The sequence below is a fragment of the Panthera uncia genome (genome assembly GCF_023721935.1).
Source record: "Panthera uncia isolate 11264 chromosome B2 unlocalized genomic scaffold, Puncia_PCG_1.0 HiC_scaffold_25, whole genome shotgun sequence".
In the NCBI taxonomy this organism is placed as follows: domain Eukaryota; kingdom Metazoa; phylum Chordata; class Mammalia; order Carnivora; family Felidae; genus Panthera; species Panthera uncia.
Window position 1 is genome coordinate 26,841,283 of NW_026057581.1, and position 21,013 is coordinate 26,862,295.

At 35.7% G+C, this 21,013-nt stretch overlaps 1 protein-coding gene across 4 annotated transcripts in view; it reads left to right on the plus strand.

Moving 5' to 3' along the window:
* The window catches only part of EXOC2 (exocyst complex component 2), a 279,430-nt gene that overhangs the window by 155,748 nt on the left and 102,669 nt on the right, over positions 1-21,013 (plus strand). For all 4 annotated transcript variants that reach the window (XM_049611300.1, XM_049611301.1, XM_049611299.1 and 1 more), the window contains 5 exons: positions 8,509-8,589; positions 9,048-9,107; positions 9,787-9,848; positions 13,585-13,651; positions 17,998-18,114. In XM_049611300.1, the coding sequence (XP_049467257.1) occupies positions 8,509-8,589; positions 9,048-9,107; positions 9,787-9,848; positions 13,585-13,651; positions 17,998-18,114 (387 nt within the window). The remainder of the gene's footprint in view (positions 1-8,508; positions 8,590-9,047; positions 9,108-9,786; positions 9,849-13,584; positions 13,652-17,997; positions 18,115-21,013) is intronic.

Consider the following 21,013-nt stretch of genomic DNA (forward strand, 5'->3'; position numbering starts at 1 on the left):
GCCACTTTCCCCCTCTCCCAGTTAGTGCTTATCTGGTAGCTGCCACATCTAACTTTGGTTGTTTGATTATAATAGATAAACCTCTTTGAAAATACTTTGAAATGTTTACCATAGAAACTTGTTTGTAGTCCACTTAAAGTTTGACTATAATAGTAAGAAACTGGAACCATAGAATAACTAATTTCATGTTTGTCACACATACAAGCTAGAAGACTAAACTTTGTGGATGAATGACCCAGAGAAAGTTACCCTTCTGATGTCAGCCATTATATCGTCTACCCAGATGTAGGTAAAAAAATATGTAACATAGGGGCACCTGGGTGGTTCAGTCATTTAAGTACCCAACTCTTGTTTTGGCTCAGGTCATGATCTCATGGTTTGTGAGATTGGGCTTCATGCTGGTAGCACTTTCTCCCTCTCTGAAAAAAATAAACATTAAACAAAACAAAACAAAAAAAAAAAAGAGGGGCGCCTGCGTGGCTCAGTCAGTTAAGCTATCTACTTCAGGTCAGGTCATGATCTCACGGTTCATGGGTTCGAGCCCCGTGTCGGGCTTTGTGCTGACAGCTCAGAGCCTGGAGCCTGTTTTGGACTCTGCCTCCCTCTCTCTCTTCCCCTCCCCTGCTCACACTCTGTCTCTCTCTCAAAAATAAACATATATTAAAAAAAAAAGAAATGAAATGAACATTATACTTTGCCTCACTATGACTTATTTCAGCTGAAGTTTGTTTATTATTTATTTGTTTAATAAGGTTTAGGTCTCTCCTATGTTTGCTTTTTAAGAGAGAGAACATGAATGAGGAGTGTTGGAGAGAGACTGAGAATCTTTTTTTTTTTTTTAATATGAAATTTATTGTCAAATTGGTTTCCATACAAATCCCAGTGCTCATCCCAACAGGTGCCCTCCTAAATACCCATCACCCACCCCCTCACCCCCCATCAACCCTCAGTTTGTTCTCAGTTTCTAAGAGTCTCTTATGGTTTGGCTCCCTCTCTAACCTTTTTTTTTTTTTTTTTTCTTTTTCCTTCCCCTCCCCCATGGTCTTCTGTTAAGTTTCTCAGGATCCACATAGGAGTGAAAACATATGGAATCTGTCCTTCTCTGTATGACTTATTTCACTTAGCATCACACTCTCCAGTTCCATCCATGTTGCTACAAAAGGCCATATTTCATTCTTTCTCATTGCCACCTAGTACTCCGTTGTGTATATAAACCACAATTTCTTTATCCATTCATCAGTTGATGGACATTTAGGCTCTTTCCATAATTTGGCTATTGTTGAGAGTGCTGCTATAAACATTGGGGTACAAGTGCCCCTATGCATCAGTACTCCTGTATCCCTTGGGTAAATTCCTAGCAGTGCTACTGCTGGGTCATAGGGTAGGTCTATTTTTAATTTTTTGAGGAACCTCCACACTGTTTTCCAGAGTGGCTGCACCAGTTTGCATTCCCACCAACAGTGCAAGAGGCTTCCTATTTCTCCACATCCTCGCCAGCATCTGTAGCCTCCTGTTTGTTCATTTTGGCGTGAGGTTATATCTGAGTGTGGTTTTGATTTGTATTTCCCTGATGAGGAGCGATGTTGAGCATCTTTTCATGTGCTGTTGGCCATCTGGATGTCTTCTTTAGAGAAGTGTCTCTTCATGTGTCTGCCCATTTCTTCACTGGATTATTTGTTTTTCGGGTGTGGAGTTGGTAAGCTCTTTATAGATTTTGGATACTAGCCCTTTGTCCAATATGTCATTTGCAAATATCTTTTCCCATTCCATTGGTTACCTTTTAGTTCTGTTGATTGTTTCCTTTGCTGTGCAGAAGCTTTTTATCTTCATGATGTCCCAATAGTTCATTTTTGCTTTTAATTCCGTTGCCTTTGGGGATGTGTCAAGTAAGAAATTGCTGCGGCTGAGGTCAGAGAGGTTTTTCCCTGCTTTCTCCTCTAGGGTTTTGATGGATTCCTGTCTCACATTCAGGTCCTTTATCCATTTTGAGTTTATTTTTGTGAATGGTGTGAGAAAGTGGTCTAGTTTCATTCTTCTCCATGTTGCTGTCCAGTTCTCTCAGCACCATTTGTTAAAGAGACTGTCTTTTTTCCATTGGATATTCTTTCCTGCTTTGTCAAAGATTAGTTGGCCATACATTTGTGGGTCTAGTTCTGGGGTTTCTATTCTATTCCATTGGTCTATGTGTCTGTTTTTGTGCCAATACCATGCTGTCTTGATGATGACAGCTTTGTAGTAGAGGCTAAAGTCTGGGATTGTGATGCCTCCCACTTTGGTCTTCTTCTTCAATATTACTGTGGCTATTCGGGGCCTTTTGTGGTTCCATACAAATTTTAGGATTGCTTGTTCTAGCTTCGAGAAGAATGCTGGTGCAATTTTGATTGGGATTGCATTGAATGTGTAGATAGCTTTGGGTAGTATTGACATTTTAACAATATTTATTCTTCCAAAGCATGAACACAGAACGTTTTTCCATTTCTTTGTATCTTCTTCAATTTCCTTCATAAGCTTTCTATAGTTTTCAGCATACAGATCTTTTACATCTTTGGTTAGATTTATTCCTAGGTATTTTATGCTTCTTGGTGCAATTGTGAATGGGATCAGTTTCTTTATTTGTCTTTCTGTTGCTTCATTAGTAGTGTATAAGAATGCAAGTGATTTCTGAACATTGATTTTGTATCCTGCAACTTTGCTGAATTCATGTATCAGTTTAGCAGACTGTTGGTGGAGTCTGTCGGGTTTTTCCATGTATAGTATCATGTCATCTGCAAAAAGTGAAAGCTTAACTTCATCTTTGCCAATTTTGATGGCTTTGATTTCCTTTTGTTATCTGATTGCTGACGCTAGTACTTCCAACACTATGTTAAACAACAGCGGTGAGAGTGGACATCCCTGTCCACATCCTGTTCCTGATCTCAGGGAGAAAGCTCAGTTTTTCCCCATTAAGGATGATATTAGCTGTGGGATTTTCATGAATGGCTTTTATTATATTTAAGTATGTTCCTTCTATCCCGACTTTTTCGGGGGTTTTTTTAAGAAAGGATGCTGAATTTTGTTAAATGCTTTTTCTGCATTGATAGACAGGATCATGTGTTTCTTTTCTTTTCTTTTATTAATGTGATGTATCACATTGATTGATCTGCGAATGTTGAACCAGCCCTGCATCCCAGGAATGAATCCCACTTGATCAGGGTGAATAATTCTTTTTATATGCTGTTGAATTCGATTTGCTAGTATCTTCTTGAGAATTTTTGCATCCATATTCATCAGGGATATTGGCCTGTAGTTCTCTTTCTTTGCTGGGTCTCTGTTTGGTTTATGGATCAAAGTAATGCTGGCTTCATAGAATGAGTCTGGAAGTTTTCCTTCCCTTTCTATTTTTTGGAATAGCTTGAGAAGGATAGGTATTACCTCTGCTTTAAATATCTGGTAGAATTCCCCAGGGAGCCATCCGTCCTGGACTCTTATTTGTTGGGACACTTTTGATAACTGATTCAATTTCTTCGCTGGTTATGGGTCTGTTCAAGCTTTCTATTTCTTCCTGTTTGAGATTTGGAAGTGTGTAGGTGTTTAGGAATTCTTCCATTTCTTCTAGGTTGTCCAGTTTGTTGGCGTATAATTTTTCATAGTATTCCCTGATAATTGCTTGTATTTCTGAGTGATTGGTTGTAATAATTCTATTTTCATTCATGATTTTATCTGTTTGGGTCATCTCCTTTTTCTTTTTGAGAAGCCTGGCTAGAGGTTTATCAATTTTATTTTTTCAAAAAAACAACTCTTGGTTTCATTGATCTGCTCTACAGTTTTTGTTAGTTTCTATATTGTTTATTTCTGCTCTGATCTTTATTATTTCTCTTCTTCTGCTGGGTTTGGGGTGTCTTTGCTGTTCTGCTTCTACTTCCTTTAGGTGTGCTGTTAGATTTTGTATTTGGGATTTTTCTTGTTTCTTGAGATAGGCCTGGATTGCAATGTATTTTCCTCTCAGGACTGCCTTCGCTGCATCCTGAAGCATTTGGATTGTTGTACTTTCATCTTCATTTGTTTCCATATATTTTTTAATTTCTTCTCTAATTGCCTGGTTGACCCATTCATTCTTTAGTAGAGTGTTCTTTAACCTCCATGCTTTTGGAGGTTTTCCAGACTTTTTCATGTGGTTGATTTCAAGCTTCATAGCATTGTGGTCTGAAAGTGTGCATGGTATGATCTCAATTCTTTTATATTTATGAAAGGCTGTTTTGTGACCCAGTATATGATCTATCTTGGAGAAGGTTCCATGTGCACTTGGGAAGAAAGTATATTCTGTTGCTTTGGGATGCAGAGTTCTAAATATATCTCTCAAATCCATCTGATCCGATGTATCCTTCAGGGCCTTTGTTTCTTTATTGATCCTGTGTCTAGATGATATATCCATTGTTGTAAGTGGAGTATTAAACTCCCCTGCAATTACCACATTCTTATCAATAAGGTTGCTTATTTTTGTGAGTAATTGTTTTATATATTTGGGGGCTCCCATATTCAGCGCATAGACATTTATAATTGTTAGCTCTTCCTGATGGATAGACCCTGTAATTATTATATAATCTCCTTCTTCATCTCTTGTTACAGCCTTCAATTTAAAGTCTAGTTTGTCTGATATAAGTATGGCTATTCCAGCTTTCTTTTGACTTCCAGTAGCATGGTAGATAGATAGTTCTCCATCCCCTCACTTTCAATCTGAAGGTGTCCTCAGGTCTAAAATGAGTCTCTTGTAGACAGCAAATAGATGGGTCTTGTTTTTTTACCCCTGCTGATACCCTATGTCTTTTGGTTGGAGCATTTAGTCCACTTACATTCAGTGTTATTATTGAAAGACATGGGTTTAGAGTCATTGTGATGTCTGTAGGTTTCATGCTTCTAGTGTTGTGTCTGGTACTTTGAGGTCCTTGCAACATTTAACTCACAGAATCCCCCTTAGGATCTCTTGTAGGGCTATGAATTGGTGGTGATGAATTCCTTCACTTTTGTGTGTTTGGGAAGATCTTTATCTCTCCTTCTGTTCTGAATGACAGACTTGCTGGATAAAGGATTCTCGGCTGCATAGTTTTTCTGTTCGTCACATTGAAGATTTCCTGCCATTCCTTTCTGGCCTGCCAAGTTTCAGTAGATAGGTCTGCCGCTGGTCTTATGGGTCTCCCTTTGTAAGTTAGAGCGTGTTTATCCCTAGTTGCTTTGAGAATTTTCTCTTTATTGTATTTTGTCAGTTTCACTGTGATATGTCGTGCAGAAGATCGATTCAAGTTACGTCTGAAGGGAGTTCTCTGTGCCTCTTGGATTTCAGTGCTTTTTCCTTCCCCAGATCAGGGAAGTGCTCAGCTACGATTTGTTCAAATACACCTTCAGCCCCTTTCTCCCTCTCTTCCTCTTCTGGAATTCGTATTATACGGATATTGTTGCGTTTGATTGCATCACTTAGTTCTCTAATTCTCCCCTCATACTCCTGGATTTTTTTAATCTCTTTTTTTCCTCAGCTTCCTGTTTTTCCATAATTTTATCTTCTAATTCACTTATTCTCTCCTCTGCCTCTTCAATCCGAGCTGTGGTCGTGTCCATTTTATTTTGCTCCTCATTTATAGCATTTTTTAGCTCCTCATGACTATTTCTTAGTCCCTTGATCTCTGTAGCAATAGATTTTCTGCTGTCCTTATACTTTTTTCCAACCCAGCGATTAATTTCATGACTATTATTCAAAATTCTTTTTCTCTTATATTGCTTAAATCGTTTTTGATCGATTCGTTAGCTGTCGCTACTTCCTGGAGTTTCTTTTGAGGAGAGTTCTTCTGCTTTGTCATTTTGGTTAGTCCCTGGAGTTATGCGGAACTGCAAGGCACTTCCCCTGTGTTGTCTGGAGTAACCTGTGTTAGTTGGCGGGGCCACAATCAGACCCCATGTCTGTCCCCAGCCCACCTTTGGGGCCACAGTCTGACTGGTGTGTACCTTATCTTCCCCTCTCCCAGGGGCAGAACTCACTGTGGAGTGGTGTGGCCCCTGTCTGGGCTCTTTGCACACTGCCAGCCTTGTGGTGCTGCTTCATTGGGATCTGGCTTATACGCTGGGGTGGATCTGCAAGGTGCACAGGGGCGGGAGGGGCACGCTCAGATAGGTTTTTCTTTGGTGGTCCCCTGGGGAGGGGCCTGCAGCACCTGGAGGGATGCAGACCCTTCAGAGGAGTGTGAGAGTCTTAAGCAGGCTACATTTTCAGTGTGGAGCCTCACTCAGGGCTCAAGACCCTGAGCCGAATCCCAAGACCCTGAGCCGAAATCAAGAGTCGGACCCTCAACCAACTGAGCCACCCAGGCACCCCTGAAGTACTGTATATTTAATTTGAACCTCACTTCAGTGCTCTGAAACAGCTTTTTTGAAAGCATCCTGCTTTCTTTTCATATTGAAAATGTGTACTGCTTTTTTCAATTTGGATAATTTTGAGAATTTTTTTCTTTCATAAGAACTGGAATGATTTGTGATAGCTCTTATAGTCAGCTAAATTGGATGATTCACTGACAATATGCAGAAATAGCACTGCTTCTCTTTAGAAAAAAGAAATAGCAGATGTTTAGACTATCATTACTCCCAATTTAACTGAAACTACTAATTCAGTTCTCTGGTATTATCCATTTATTGTATTAGTGTAGTTATAAAAAGAAATTAAGAAAATCTAGTCCAAATATTAATGCAAGAAATCCAAGTAACAACAGGTTTAATTACCCACAGTTGAATTTTGGATTTAATTTTCACCATTATTCTTAGATTTTCCTACCTTTTGAGGTGGGTAAGTTGGAGGCATTAGGTCAGGTAGTTAACAAACATACCTCTTGAAATAGTTCTGTGCAGTTGGTATTTTATCCGATATTCTTTTTTTTTTTTTTTTGTACTTAGAAGTTGTTTTTTGTTTTGTTTTGTTTTTTTATGGTGCCCTCTGGTGGCTTCAAAGTGCAGTATTAAAATAACATTATGTTGAGGCACTATTTTAGCTTTCATTAAATCTGGGTTCCTTTTTGTAAGAAAATAAACTTGTCTCTTCTGTTCAGTTTTTTTCCCCAATCTCTTTTAACAAATTGAAGCATGTAGTGAGGAGAGGTTCTGACTCCGGATTTTTGCACAGAGGTTTTTTTGTGTGTGTGTGTGTTTTTTTTAATTCAACTATGTGCCTTTTTAAAAAAAAAAAAAATTCTTTTAACCTTTATTTATTTTTGAGACAGAGAGAGACAGAGTATGAACGGGGGAGGGTCAGAGAGAGAGAGGGAGACACAGAATCTGAAACAGGCTCCAGACTCTGAGCTGTCAGCACAGAGCCCGACGCGGGGCTCGAACTCCCGAACCGCCAGATCATGACCTGAGCCAAAGTCGGACGCTTAACCGACTGAGCCACCCAGGCGCCCCTCAACTATGTATCTTATACAGCCCTCTGAGTGAAACCCAGACCCTTAGCCTCATCTTGTACTGCCAAACTCATGCCTAGTGGTTGTGATGCACTGCTGTTCTTGTGGTTTCTGAGTTCCTTTAGGCTCTGCCCTCCCTGGCCTGTGTACATATTGCCCTGTCTCCCTGAGCTCACCACTCCCTTCCCTTATCTTTTACGGGGCTGAGTCCTCTAGCCCTTCAAGTCTCCACTTAAATGTTCTCACTGTCTTTGACCATCTTAGAGCAGATTCCCCTCCATCATCATCATTTCTGAGTTCTGTTTTTTTTTTTTTTTTTTCCCATGGCACTTACTCTAGTTTTTAGTTGACTTATTTCTGTATTTTTTTTTTTTTTTTTAGTAAAAAGTAACAGTTTTGGTGACTGTGACTTTTTTGGTTGTGACTCTTATCCTAGAGCATACACTTAATGAGAACTCAATCTTATTCCTATATCCCCATCACTTAGAGTATGCCTAGCACAAAGTGAAACTTTAAGTACAGTAGGAGCTAAGGTGTTACAATTCATTCAGATTTATCTGAATGCCAGTTGTTGGACATATCTTCACTTATTTTATGACTTAATGTATATAAAAAATGACTGTAATGACTTTTGAATTGAATTTCCTGGACCTTCTACAAATCATTATTAGTAACATTAAATTTTGTTGAACACTACCAGAGATGTGAAAGATCTGGAAGATTGAGCTCAGAATATATCTTCGAAGTAGTGTTTAAAATATAAACTTGCTGTATCTGTTCTTCATCAAGTCATTTCCCTCTTAGAAGAGTAGGATTTTTAAGAAGAATTTTAATTATACCTGATTTCTGTTCTATTTGAATTAGATGTACTTTAGAGTTAAGTTTTACCCATATTTAAATATCAAGTGCAAACTTGCCAAATCTAAATCTTGATGGGTAGGAGATTATTTGTCAAGTTGTTTGCATCTGTTTTCCTTTCAATAAATCTGTAAAATTGAGAGTTTGGGGCCATAATTTGCTTCTGTTAAATGTCTTAATCACCATTGCTTGTTTTTGAATTTTAAGGTAATGTACTTTTTTTTTTTTCCTTCAGCCATGTCAATTTGAACAGTGCATTATACATTCTCTGCAGTCACTTAAAGGAGTTGTAGAGTGCAAGCCTGGAGAAGCCAGTGTAAGTTTTCTATTAAATTCAACTTCTATTTCAGACTTTCCCAGGAACCCTTGGGAATCACAGTTGTAAATGAGTCATTTCAGCACAAAAGACCTTTTCCCTCAGATACTTATTTGTTTTATTTGATTTTGTGTGTCCATTTCTTGGTTCCCAGATAGGCTGATGGAAGTTAAAATGTGAATGTAAGTCTTGTAGATAGAGTACTTGGAATTGTTGGCACTTTGTATACAGAGAGAATAACTGACCTGCATGTTGTCAACCAGCTCCATGCCAGTGTCTTACACAGGCGCCAAAACACTGCCTGTAGGGCAGCTCTTCATACCTGTCCCTTTTGGAGTAAGGTTACCCACACTGGAAGCAGTTTCCCATAAGTGAATTTTTTATATGGAACTTCACAAACAAAAAGTTTTGTTTTCTTAGCTAAATCTAAAAACTTTCATCAAAATTCTTCCTTATAGGTCTTTCAACAACCTAAAACACAGGAGGAGGTTTGTCAACTCAGCATCAATATCATGCAGGTAATATGTAAAAGTACTGATGTCCTGAAGCCTAAAATAATGCAAATTATAGTAAACTTCCTTCTATTAATAATACATGTGTAACATATATTGAATGTGTATTCTTTTTTCATCTTATCTGAGCCCATAATAGTTTATAGGAAGTAAGGTAACAAAAATAAAGTTCAAGGTATGGTTAATTCCAACTTATTCTAGCAATACCCCTTTATATTATACTTGCTTTTTTTGTGTTCTCATTGTACTTTACATTTATTTCTCTTAGAGCACAAATTCAATGATGTGATAGCTGTTTATACCGTATCTAGAGTATGAAATTCTTTGATTGGAACCAGTGCTTAGGACATTAATAAAGTTGAGCATGTGACTGAGTGGATGAGAGGAAGGAAAAGGTCTTTTTCCTAAAATATATTCAAGATTTTATAGTCAGAGAAAAACACAGATGCTTTTAATTGACCATTACTTATGTTATATGCATTGTCATATATATACCCAGAGCATACATAAACAGTATGTATATAGGATATATATTCTATCACTTCTGGGAGATATACATGCGTACATACACATATAACACAGTATATATATTTCTGGTTTTTTATTTACATAAAATTAGTTTTAATGTCCAAATATGTCAGTATCTAAGAGTTCATGCCACTGAAACTTCTTATTTTTGACTTAGATTTTTATATACTGTCTGGAACAGTTGAGCACTAAGCCTGATGCAGATGTAGATACTACACAGTAAGTAAACTAACACTAACCTCATTGATGTATTTAGGAAGATTAAAAATACAGAATAATGTTTTATATGTGATCTTATATCCTAAGGCAATGGAAGAGATAGATTACGTATGTTGAAATCATATTTTTATATATTTGACCTATATTTTTTATATGATTTATCTTCTGAACTCATCTTAATTAGTATTACTAGAGACATGTTGAGCAAACTGAACACCTTATTAGCTTACTAATTATTGAAAGGAACAAGTTTTATAAATAATAAGAATGAAAATTAAAATATATAACTCCTAGTTGATAACCTTTAGAATTCTGGTGTTAGAGATTTAGCAATACTTTTGTTAAAGACTAATTTTGCTAGTAGAATTAAGTCAGGGTCGGGCTTAGTTATTTGAGTTCCAGAAGAACACATTTTGATTGTTAATATTTATGAATTCTGGTAATAATTATTTTATAATGTTGTTCTATAGGGTCTTTCAGAAATCTATTTTATCTGAATGATACCTGAATGTATTTGACACGTGTAACTTTTCTGAACCTAAGGTTAAATACTGAAATAGATGCCTCTTATATCTGTAATTGATAATTTCAGAAGTTTTCCATTTTTGTGATTTTCTTGGTATTGGTTTTTGCCTTTAGGTATATAATACTACTACCTCTCTGAGACCTAATAAATACTTAACTCTTCTAGTTTTTCTGTGATTTGCTTTTATATATTTAACATAATCCACCAAGAACTTGTATTGTTAGTTTGCTGATATTGTTGATTAATAAGTCTTTCTTTCCGTATTATTTTGTTGCAATTTCTGTTTCAGACACCATTGAATTCTACCAAATAGTGCAATATATTTCTGAACTTTTTATTTATTTTATTTTATTTTATTTTAAATTCCAGTATAGTTAACATACAGTATTACATTAGTTTCAGGTGTGCAGTATAGTTCCATATATCCCTTGGTGCTCATCACAAGTGCACTCCTTAATTCTATCACCTATTGAACCTGTCCCTTTACTCTCTCCTCTATGGTAACCATCGGCTCTCTAAAATTAAGAGTCTGTTTCTTGGTTTGCCTCTTTCTCATGCTTTCTCTTTTTCTCTTTGTTTTGTGTCTTAAATTCCACATATGAGTGAAATCATCATGTATTTGTCTTTCTCTGACTGACTTATTTTGCTTAGCTTAATACTCTCTAGCTTTATCAACCTTGCTGCAAATGGCAAGATTTCATTCCTTTTTTTTTTTTTTTTTTTTTTTAATGGCTGAGGAATAATCCTTTGCATATATACCACATCTTCTTTATCCATTCATTAGTTGATAGACATTTGGACTCTTTCCATAATTTGGCTATTGTTGATAAAACTGCCATAAATATCACAGTGTATGTATCCCTTGGAATCAGTACTTTTGTATCCTTTGGGGAAAGACCCAGTAGTGCAACTGCTGGATCATAGTGTAGTTCTATTTTTAACTTTCTGAGGAACTTCTATACTGTTTTCCAGAGTGGCTGCACCAGTGTGGCTGCACCAGTTTGCATACCCACTAACAGTACATAAGCGTTCCTTTTTCTCCACACCCTCGCCAACACCTTTTGTTTCTTGTATTGTTGATTTTAGCCATTCTGACAGGTGTGAGGTGATATCTCATTGTAGTTTTGATTTGCATTTCCCTGATGATTTGTGATGAACATCTTTTCATGTGTCTGTTGGTCATCTGGATGTTTTCTTTGGAGAAATGTCTTTTCATGTCTTCTGCCTATTTTTAAAAAATGTTTATGTATTTATTTTGAGATGGGAGAGGAGCAGAGAGAGATTGAATCCCAAGCAGGCTCCATGCTGTCTGCTCAGAGCCTGACATGGGGCTCAAACTCACAAACCGTGAGATCATGACCTGAGCTGAAATCAAGAGTTGGACACTTAACTGACTGAGCTACCCTGGCACCCTTCTGCCTATTTTTAAATTGGATTATTTGTTCTTTGGGTGTTGAGTTTTAGAGTTCTTTATAATTTTTGGAAACTAACCTTTTTTTGGATATGTCATTTGTAAATACCTTCTCTCATTCCATAGGTTGCCTTTTAGTTTTGTTGAGTGTTTCCTTTGGGGTGCAGAAGCTTTTTATTTTGATATAGTCCAATAGTTTATTTTTGTTTGTGTTTCCTTTGCATCAGGGAAGTTATCTAGAAAAAGTTGCTCTGACCAATGTCAAAGAGGTTACTACCTGTGTTCTCTTCTAGGATTTAAAGTTTCAAGTCTCACATTTAGGGCTTTCATACATTTTGAATTTATTTTTGTGTATGGTGTAAGAAAGAGGTTGTTTCATTGTTTTGAATGTGTCTGTCCAGTTTTCCCAACACCATTTATTGAAAAGGCTGTCCTTTTCCCATTGGTTATTCTTGCATTAACCATATAATGTGGTTTATTTCTGGGTTTTTTATTCTGTTTCATTGATCTATGTGTCTGTTTTTGTGCCAGTACCATAACTGTTTTGATCACTGCAGCTTTGTAGTATAACTTTAAGTCTAGAATTGTGATGCCTCCAGCTTTGCTTTTCTTTTTCAAGAATGCTTTGGCTAATTGGGATCTTTTGTGCTTCTGTACAAATTTTAGGATTGTTTGTTCTAGCTCTGAAAAATGCTATTGGTATTTTAATGAGGATTGCATTATGTGTAGATTGCTTTGGGTAGTATAGGCGTTTTAACAATATTTGTTTTTCCAATCCATGAACATGGAATATCTTTCCATTTCTTTGTGTCATCTTCAATTTCTTTCATCATTGTTTTAGTTTTCAGAGTGCAGATCTGTCACCTGTTTGATTAGTTTATTCCTAGGTATTTTATTATTTTTGGTGCAGTTGTAAATGGGATTTTTTTCTTAATTTGTCTTTCTGCTGCTTCATTATTGATGTATAGAAATGCAATGGATTTCTGCACATTGGTTTTATAGCCTATGATTTCACTAAAGTCATTTATTAATTTTAGTAGTTTTGGTGAAGTCTTTAGGGTTCTCTATATATTTCTTAACTGTATTTTCTGTTCCATTCATTCATATATGTTTTATACCAGTTTGTGTTATTTTAATGTTCTTTAGTTCATTTATTATTATTTTTCAGATTGGTACTTTTATTGCTTCTGTTTTAAGATATTATTTATTATTTTCATCTATTTAGTGTTCCATATGAATCTAAAATCCATTGGTTAGGTTTAAAGAAAAGAATTTTCACTGAAGTGTTTATTATGATTCTATTATATCAATTAATCAGTAGATTTATAGTATATCCTTCCCTGCAATTTTGTATATCTGGTCACTTGTTGGTTATTAACTAATTTCCTAACTCAACTCACCTATAAGTGATTTACTATGAAAATGAGCTTGAAAAAGCCCTCTGGAGATTCTGATAGGCAAAAATATTTCAGTTAATTTAGTCTATACCTAAAAACTAAACTATCTGGTATTTTCCCCTTTGGTGATTTTTAAAAAATTTAACTGAGTATTGGGAAGATCCAAAAGCAAATGTCATATGGCCTCTGTTAATAGATAGCCTATAGTGTCTACTTTGAGCTGTTAATTGTTTAATATAAAAAACAGAGTTATGAGATTTTTGACCAAGATTTTAAAGTCAAATTTACATAGGGTTTATTGAATTTTTTTAATTGAGGTGTAATAAGCATATAACATTATATTAACATTTTTAATTTTAGTACTTTAATTGTCACTGTTCTCTTACTTGTTTTTGTATTTAGTCTTTCTGTTGACGTTTCTTCTCCTGATTTGTTTGGAAGTATCCATGAAGACTTCAGTTTGACTTCTGTAAGTAAGATGATAAATAGAAAGCTAAACATATCATTTTAAAACTATATAATGACTTACAAATCAGCCTAAATTACTTTGATTACTATTGTATAACTGCTATAATATATTGCTCTATACTTTGGGACTGGTTTTTTGTGAAAATTTTAGTAAAAACATAATTTTATATGTATTCCACACTTAAAAACTCTTTAACCAAAGTTGTAACTTAAGTAATTCCATCTACTCCTGCATCATGCAGGTTTGTGACTGTGAAAATACATGCCCTAGTGGTTCCCTGGTGTGTGAAAGTTGCAGAGGAAGCAGAAGAAAAGGGCCCATTTCCCCATACTCTTCCCCTTTAATCAGAGAAGCTCTGATTCCTAATAGTTTCTAATAGTATTTCATTTGAACATAAAGTTCCATAGCAAAAACAAAATTATACTACCTTTTATATATATATGTGTGTGTATGTATATACACACACACACACACACACACACACACACACACACACACACTTAGATTAGTTTTCAACATATATATGTATTTAGGGATGATTCACACACATACTTTATTACATGTATAAATTCAGGTCTTGAAATCCAAACCCATCTATCTTTTTTTTTTTTTTTCAATTCTAAACCCATCCATCTTAAAAAAAATAACTCCCTCTGGTTTGTCATTTGCTTGAAGGATGTGGTTGTGTATATGTATATATGTATGTGTATCTCTCAAGAAAGAAAACATATGACCAAAATTTCCTGCCCTATATCATTCCCACAAACACTATATTTATTTATTCATTCATTTATTACACACTATAAGTGTGAATTCCTAAATAAGAAATTTGTTATATTAGGAGAGATTAAAAATTTTGTTTGGGACCAGATGTACTGAATGAGTGACATTCAAGGAGAGATATTTAGTGGGTGATTAGATATACTTGCCTGGACCCCAAGAGAGAAATCTAGATACAGATTTGTGAATTAGTAATTTACACTTGACCCTTGAGCATATGGGGACTAGAGACACCAATGCCCTGTTCAATTGAAAATCCATGTATAACTTTTGACTTCCCTAAAACTTAACTACAAATAGTTACTGTTGAGTGAAAATCTTAACAATAACAGTCAATTAACACATATTTTGTGTTATTACTATATGCTGTATTACAATAAAGTAAGCTAGAGAAAAAAATGTTAATAAAATCATAAGGAAGAGAAAATTACTTTATAATACTGTGCTGTGTTTACCTCGAAAAAAATTTGCATGTAAGTGGACCACTGCAGTTCAAACCTGTGTTGTTCAAGGGTCAACTGTATAAGCAAGATAAGACCTGGGAGTGGATGAGTATACTGTGAAAACTACTAGTAGAATGAGAGGAGGGCCAAATGTATAAAATTAATATAATATATAAAAATAATTTGGAACATACTAGTATTTATGAGATGACCAGAAGCAGAGAGCCTCAAAGTTTTCTGAAAAAGAATAATAGAGAAAAAGAAGAAAATCCAGATGGAGCAGTGTTCTTGAGATAGAAAAGCGTGTTTAACCAAAGAATATTTAACAGTATTGCAGACTGATGGAGGATTAGGTGGGGTCAAATGAAAACTAGAGCCTTGTGGGCTTGACAGTTAGTTGGTCATGTGTGACTGTAGAGGAAACATATCAGTGGATTGCTAATGGGCCATCTGTATGCACTGGGTCAAGATCCAGTAGGAGCTGAGGAAGTTGATGTAGTGAGTTTAAACCATTTTTTCCACTGTGAACATAGAAAGAAGACTAGAGAAGGACACAGGCTGGAGGAAAGAGCTAAACTGAGAAGGGCCTTGTGAGTTATTGGGCCAGCTGTGCTTTTTTCTCTGTCCTTTAGAACAAGCCTAATTTCTACATGACAATCTTTCCAGTGTTTGAAAACAGTTGTTGTGTGGGCTTGGAATCTTCCTTTTTCTTGGTTAAGACCCTAAATCATTTAGGCATTTCCTAGTTAATATGGCAGTGGTTTTCCTATTAGTCTATTTCTGTCCTTTTTCAAGGGTGGAGTATAGGACTCTGATGTGACCCTGGTAACTGGGAAGCAGCCAGAACTACACCTTATGTTAACACCTCTATTGACTCCTATTGAGTTTACTGTCAGCCAAACTCCAGGTGTTTCATACTTGATTCTGCTAATCAAGGGCCTTGTCGCTCCCATTTTGCTCCCAAAATTATTCATTTGGTACCAAATTCAGTTCCTGTTTTGCTACATTTGGATGATCTCTCATTAGATTTGGTACAGATCATCAAGATCTTCTTAGGGTCTTGTTCTGTTATCCAGCAGAGAAGCAGTTATGGTAAGGAAGGTCTAGGTTTGCCTGGTCTTTTTACTAACTGAAGAATCTTGAACATGTCATTGAGGTTGTCTAGTTTTCTCCTGGACAAAATTGGGATGGTAATGCCTACATCTGAGAGATTCTGTGAAAAATAATTGAAATAATGCATAAAGCCATAGCCTAATTAGCAAGTACTACCTTTGATAGATTGAGTTGTTATTTTCAAACATACATATTCATCTAAATTGTTAATAAGCTTTTAATTTGTCATCCAAGTTTAAGAATTTGATTATTTGTGGTGTTCAGTTCCTCCCACTTTCACTTCTTATGATTGGTTAGATGTGAGAAGAAAAATACGCTTACCAAGAGTAAGACTTCAAATCACTCAAATTATTTTTCCATTTTGGGGGAAGAACCATGCAAATTACAAGGAGAAAAATTAAGAGAGTTAATTAACCAGGCAAAGAAGATGTGGCAGGCTTAGGGGTCTATTAGATAAGGCTAATATTTGGGGGGGAAGACTCTTGAAGGGAAAGGTAATTGAGGATTGATCTTATAACTGAAAAACCAGTTGAGATTTTTACAGAGCAGAGCATGTTTAGAGCAGCTGATGAAACTTTACGCTTACTTTATTTCATGTTCTTTATGAGGACCCCATAATGGTAACACCAGGCATGGAGCAAGAGGGAATATACCCCTCCCCAAGTGTGGCCTGAGTGCCTATGCAGGGCTGTTTACTACATTCTTTCTGATTCTTACTTGCCATTTATACACAAAATGTGGAGGAGTGGTATATATACCATAACCCTGTTTTCCTTGTTTTATAATTTATTTCCCATCCACAGATTCATTCAAGACCACTAACAACCTTTCATTTCTTTGAAGGCATTTAATAACTCCTTGCCCTTCAGTTATATTTGTTGAATAGGCCAAATTCAGCTAGCAATAAATATAGTAATATTTTAAATAAAGAAATCTAGAAAGTTTTAAAATTTTTGATGGAGCTAAATGAAATTATTGGGAGATATAGCTATGCTTGACATTTGAGTTCAGAGTGTACCTCAAAAAACAGGGATATATTTATTTTCCATATCTATTATATTGTTTTTTCCTCACATTTATTATATTGACTTTAACATTAGTTATAGACAAAACAGTAAGTAAAATATGGCTGAAAATTTTTCCTGGAAAAGTACTTTTGCCTTAGTGTTTAGTTAAGGGATCTTCAATCAAGGCTCTAAATTACTCAAAATTGTTCTAGAGAATGCTCTGACACTGAGGGACCATGGGAAAGTGTTCTTGGTGAGCCATAACAGCAGTGACAAATGCCATTCCTGGAATTTTGTTTACAAAAATAGTTCTTCTGAATTGTAAAGTGATGTTTATTCATCAGCCTTGAGGTCTGGTAATTTTGATAAGAAATTACCTTAAAGTGGCTAGAACCCTGGAGAGTATAGAATATGAGGCTTTAGCCCTCTTCATGACTGTTACTGTGGGAGAGTTCCTAGCTCCTGTCCCATCCCTCCCCATAAGGAGGGAAACTGTTCTACATAAAAACATCTATGAAGGCCCAGTTTTTTGAAGGAGCCCATAGTATGGATAGCATTGTAATTCTCTCTCAAGTTATGAAAAATTTATAAATTATTTTCTATTAGTTTATGCATTTTTTGTAATTATTTTAAAATACCCCTTTTTATAGCATTTTTTGGTACAAAAAATGTTAGGTAGAATAACCAACAAAGTAGAACCCCTTTCATAAGAACAACAGCTTACTAGCTAACTGTTTTTCCATATAGCTATTAAATTTCAAAGGCAGCATTATTTGACTCTTTAGTGTATTATGTAATAACAAGCAGTTAGTAGAATTATAGAATTGTATTGTTTTTCTTTATATTATTATTGGGAAAGAAGGAACCATGGAAAGTAAAACATTGAATATTGACATTGTAATTACATTATTGAATTATAAGAGAGTATAATTAAATTTAATAAGTGCTAACTCTCAATTTGTTACTATAAAGATAATTTTCTAAATATTTGTTTTGCTTTTAGGAACAGAGACTTTTGATAGTCCTAAGTAACTGCTGCTACCTAGAACGTCACACCTTCCTAAACATAGCAGAACATTTTGAAAAGCACAACTTCCAGGGAATAGAAAAAATAACACAGGTAAATAAATTATGTTAAATTGAACAGGTTGGTGGTTTTATCAGTTTAGTTTCCAAACTATTTTCCTAGCACCCTTTCTCTTTTGGTTTTCCTAAACTTTTCTCTCCTGATCCTCCCCACATCCATATTCCTTCCCCATCTTCACTCCACCCTGACTTTGAATGATTCCTGTCCTTAAAACTCACCTTGAATTGTTAATATTCTCTTCTTTTCTCTAGATCAGAGCTTTCTCAAGGTGAAAACTGATTTACTCCCCACCTAACCTGCTCAAAGTAAGGGAAGGAAATAGGAAAGAAAGGTTTCAAACCGAAATCTTTAAGAATCATCTCGTATTTGTCTCCTTTTAGGTTAAAGCTTTTACTTTAGAGCCAACAGCAAGCTCCCTGAGCCTGCAGAAAAACCTTTTCCTGCTTATACACACCTCTTCTTCCTTTCCCCCTTTCCAAATGACCACAATGATGCTTTTGCTTTTTACTACTTAAGCATGGGTACAGGTGCACAAGCACAGAGACACACACAGACACAGATACACACAACACGAGCCTGGCTTACAACTGCTTTAGGATGCTTAATAACTTACCTGAAAAATAACATGCTTTCTACTCTCCAATCCATGGATGTAGCAAAGTCGGACAAAAATGAGTCCTGTATAAATCCATGGAGTAGGGGTTTTTTTTGGATATTATACTTTGTTGTTGATATTTTTCAAGTAAGCAGAAAAGGAAAAAAATGAAGTAACCTTGTTATTAAAGGTTGGTTGGTTCTTGGGCAAAGATTTATCAGATTTCTAAGTAAAACGAAGAACCATTTTTACAGTTTTCTCGGTGCAAAAAATAAGAAAGATAATGATCTTGTTAATCTTATAATCAAAAAGTACTTGTGATGGATTGCATGCTTTTTATAAGTGATAGTTCCATTTTGTGAACTAGAAATGGATTTTTTTTTTCTTCAAAGAATGAAAATGTCAAAGTGGGTGGCTCTGTCTTGTTTTCCTGCCTTTTTGTAAAGATTAATCATCCTGATGAGAAATGTTGTGACTTAAGGTTGTAGGGTCAAATGTTGAGTTTATTTCCAGAAATTTTTGTGTTGAGAATTGCAAGATGCTCTCTTGCAGCAAAGAATTAGTATTTGTAGAAAGTGGGCACTTTGCTTTTGTGCAGTAACAATAGTGACACAAATATATTTATTGAACAGTTTTTTGATCATTTAAAAATACATAAAATGATTAGGACTTGCATATAACAGAAGCAGTAAGCTTGGTTTTCTTTAGGTTTTTACAAAGTTATGAGTAGTAATTGTTGCTTCAGTTTGTGTAATAAAGAAATAGAATGAAATTGACATGCCTTTGATATCCTTCCTAGTCTTGATATCATTTTGAAATCAAGGTAATATGTTATTGGATCTGGGGGTACAGCTTAGGATAAATGATGGGCTATATTTCACATTCAGAATTAGGATTTTTTTTAATCATTGACATTGAATACTTTGAAATCATTAATTGTATATTAAATGAATAGGCAGTAAACTAGATTTAGATGATAGTAGATGTGCTGATTTTGTTTATTATGAGTGAATCCATTAATTTCATGATGCCAACCAAGTAAAATATATTTCTTGCATTAATGGAAAAACACTGCCAAGTTCCATTGTTTTACATAGTTCCCTTCTCAAATGACAACTCTAGAGGCAAAGATCCCAGCGAAACTATGGGGCACATTGTTTACACAAATAGTTTGTTATCCATGTTGTCACTCTGTTTCTGCTCTTGGAAATAACAGTGCATTATGGACTTCTAATTTAGTGTCACAAGACATTAGACATTCTCTCAGATCTCCTTCCAGAAAGGATTCGTGGTTTACTGAGGGTCTTCTAGGCATATTTCCTTCTGCTTTCTTATTAGTACTTCTACCAGTAGAAGCGTGAAAATGTCCAGTTGTTAATTCCCTTCATCTTGATCCTCCTCTTCAAAAGCGGAATTAATTTTAATATAGAAACAGTACACTAATAACTATATGTTTCAGGAGTTTGTTAAAATTTAATGATCAATGATCATTTAAAACTGGAATGATTTCATATAGACATTTTTTTAGTGCAAATAACTCTGTGAAGTAATTAAGGAAAATATTAACTCTGTTTTTTTTTTCATATGGAAATATGCTTAGAGATGTTCATGACTTGACCTGTAAGTAGTAGGGTAAAGCAGAACCTAAAATTAAGTATTCTAATTCTGAATCCAGAATGCTTTCTGGTCCAGTACCATACATCTTAAAATAAAAAACAAAATTGTTCCCATGAAAATAAACCAAATAGGACATTAAGTCAGTTGGCTAATGTATATTGTTTTGGACTTTATGAAACAACATTAAATGGTAATTCATCAGATCAGTGTATCAAACTCATCCTATAGGTTACCTCTTTTATAATAAGCCCTATTATAAGCCTTAAATGGACTTTGTGCTGTTGGATCCCAAATGGCAAGTTCCAGCAGTGAGTGTCTTGTCATTTGCATGCACTTCCATTCGCATTGCCAATTCCATTTTGTTTATTGTAATCCTTGAAAATGTGTTTTCCCAGGCATACATTTTCTCCTGCTTATAAAAGTAAGATCAATCATTATTTTTAACAAGGAGAAATACTGGTGCACCTGGGTGGCTCAGTCAATTGAGTGTCTGACTCTTGATTTTGGCTCAGATCATAATCTTGAGGTTATGGGATCAAGCCCCATCTTGGGCTCTGTGCTGAGAGTGAAGCCTGCTTAAGATTCTCCCTCTCCCTCTCCCTCTCCCTCTCCCTCTCCCTCTCCCTCTCCCTCTCCCTCTCCCTCTCCCTCTCCCTCTCCCTCTCCCTCTCCCTCTCCCTCTCCCTCTCCCTCTCCCTCTCCCTCTCCCTCTCCCTCTCC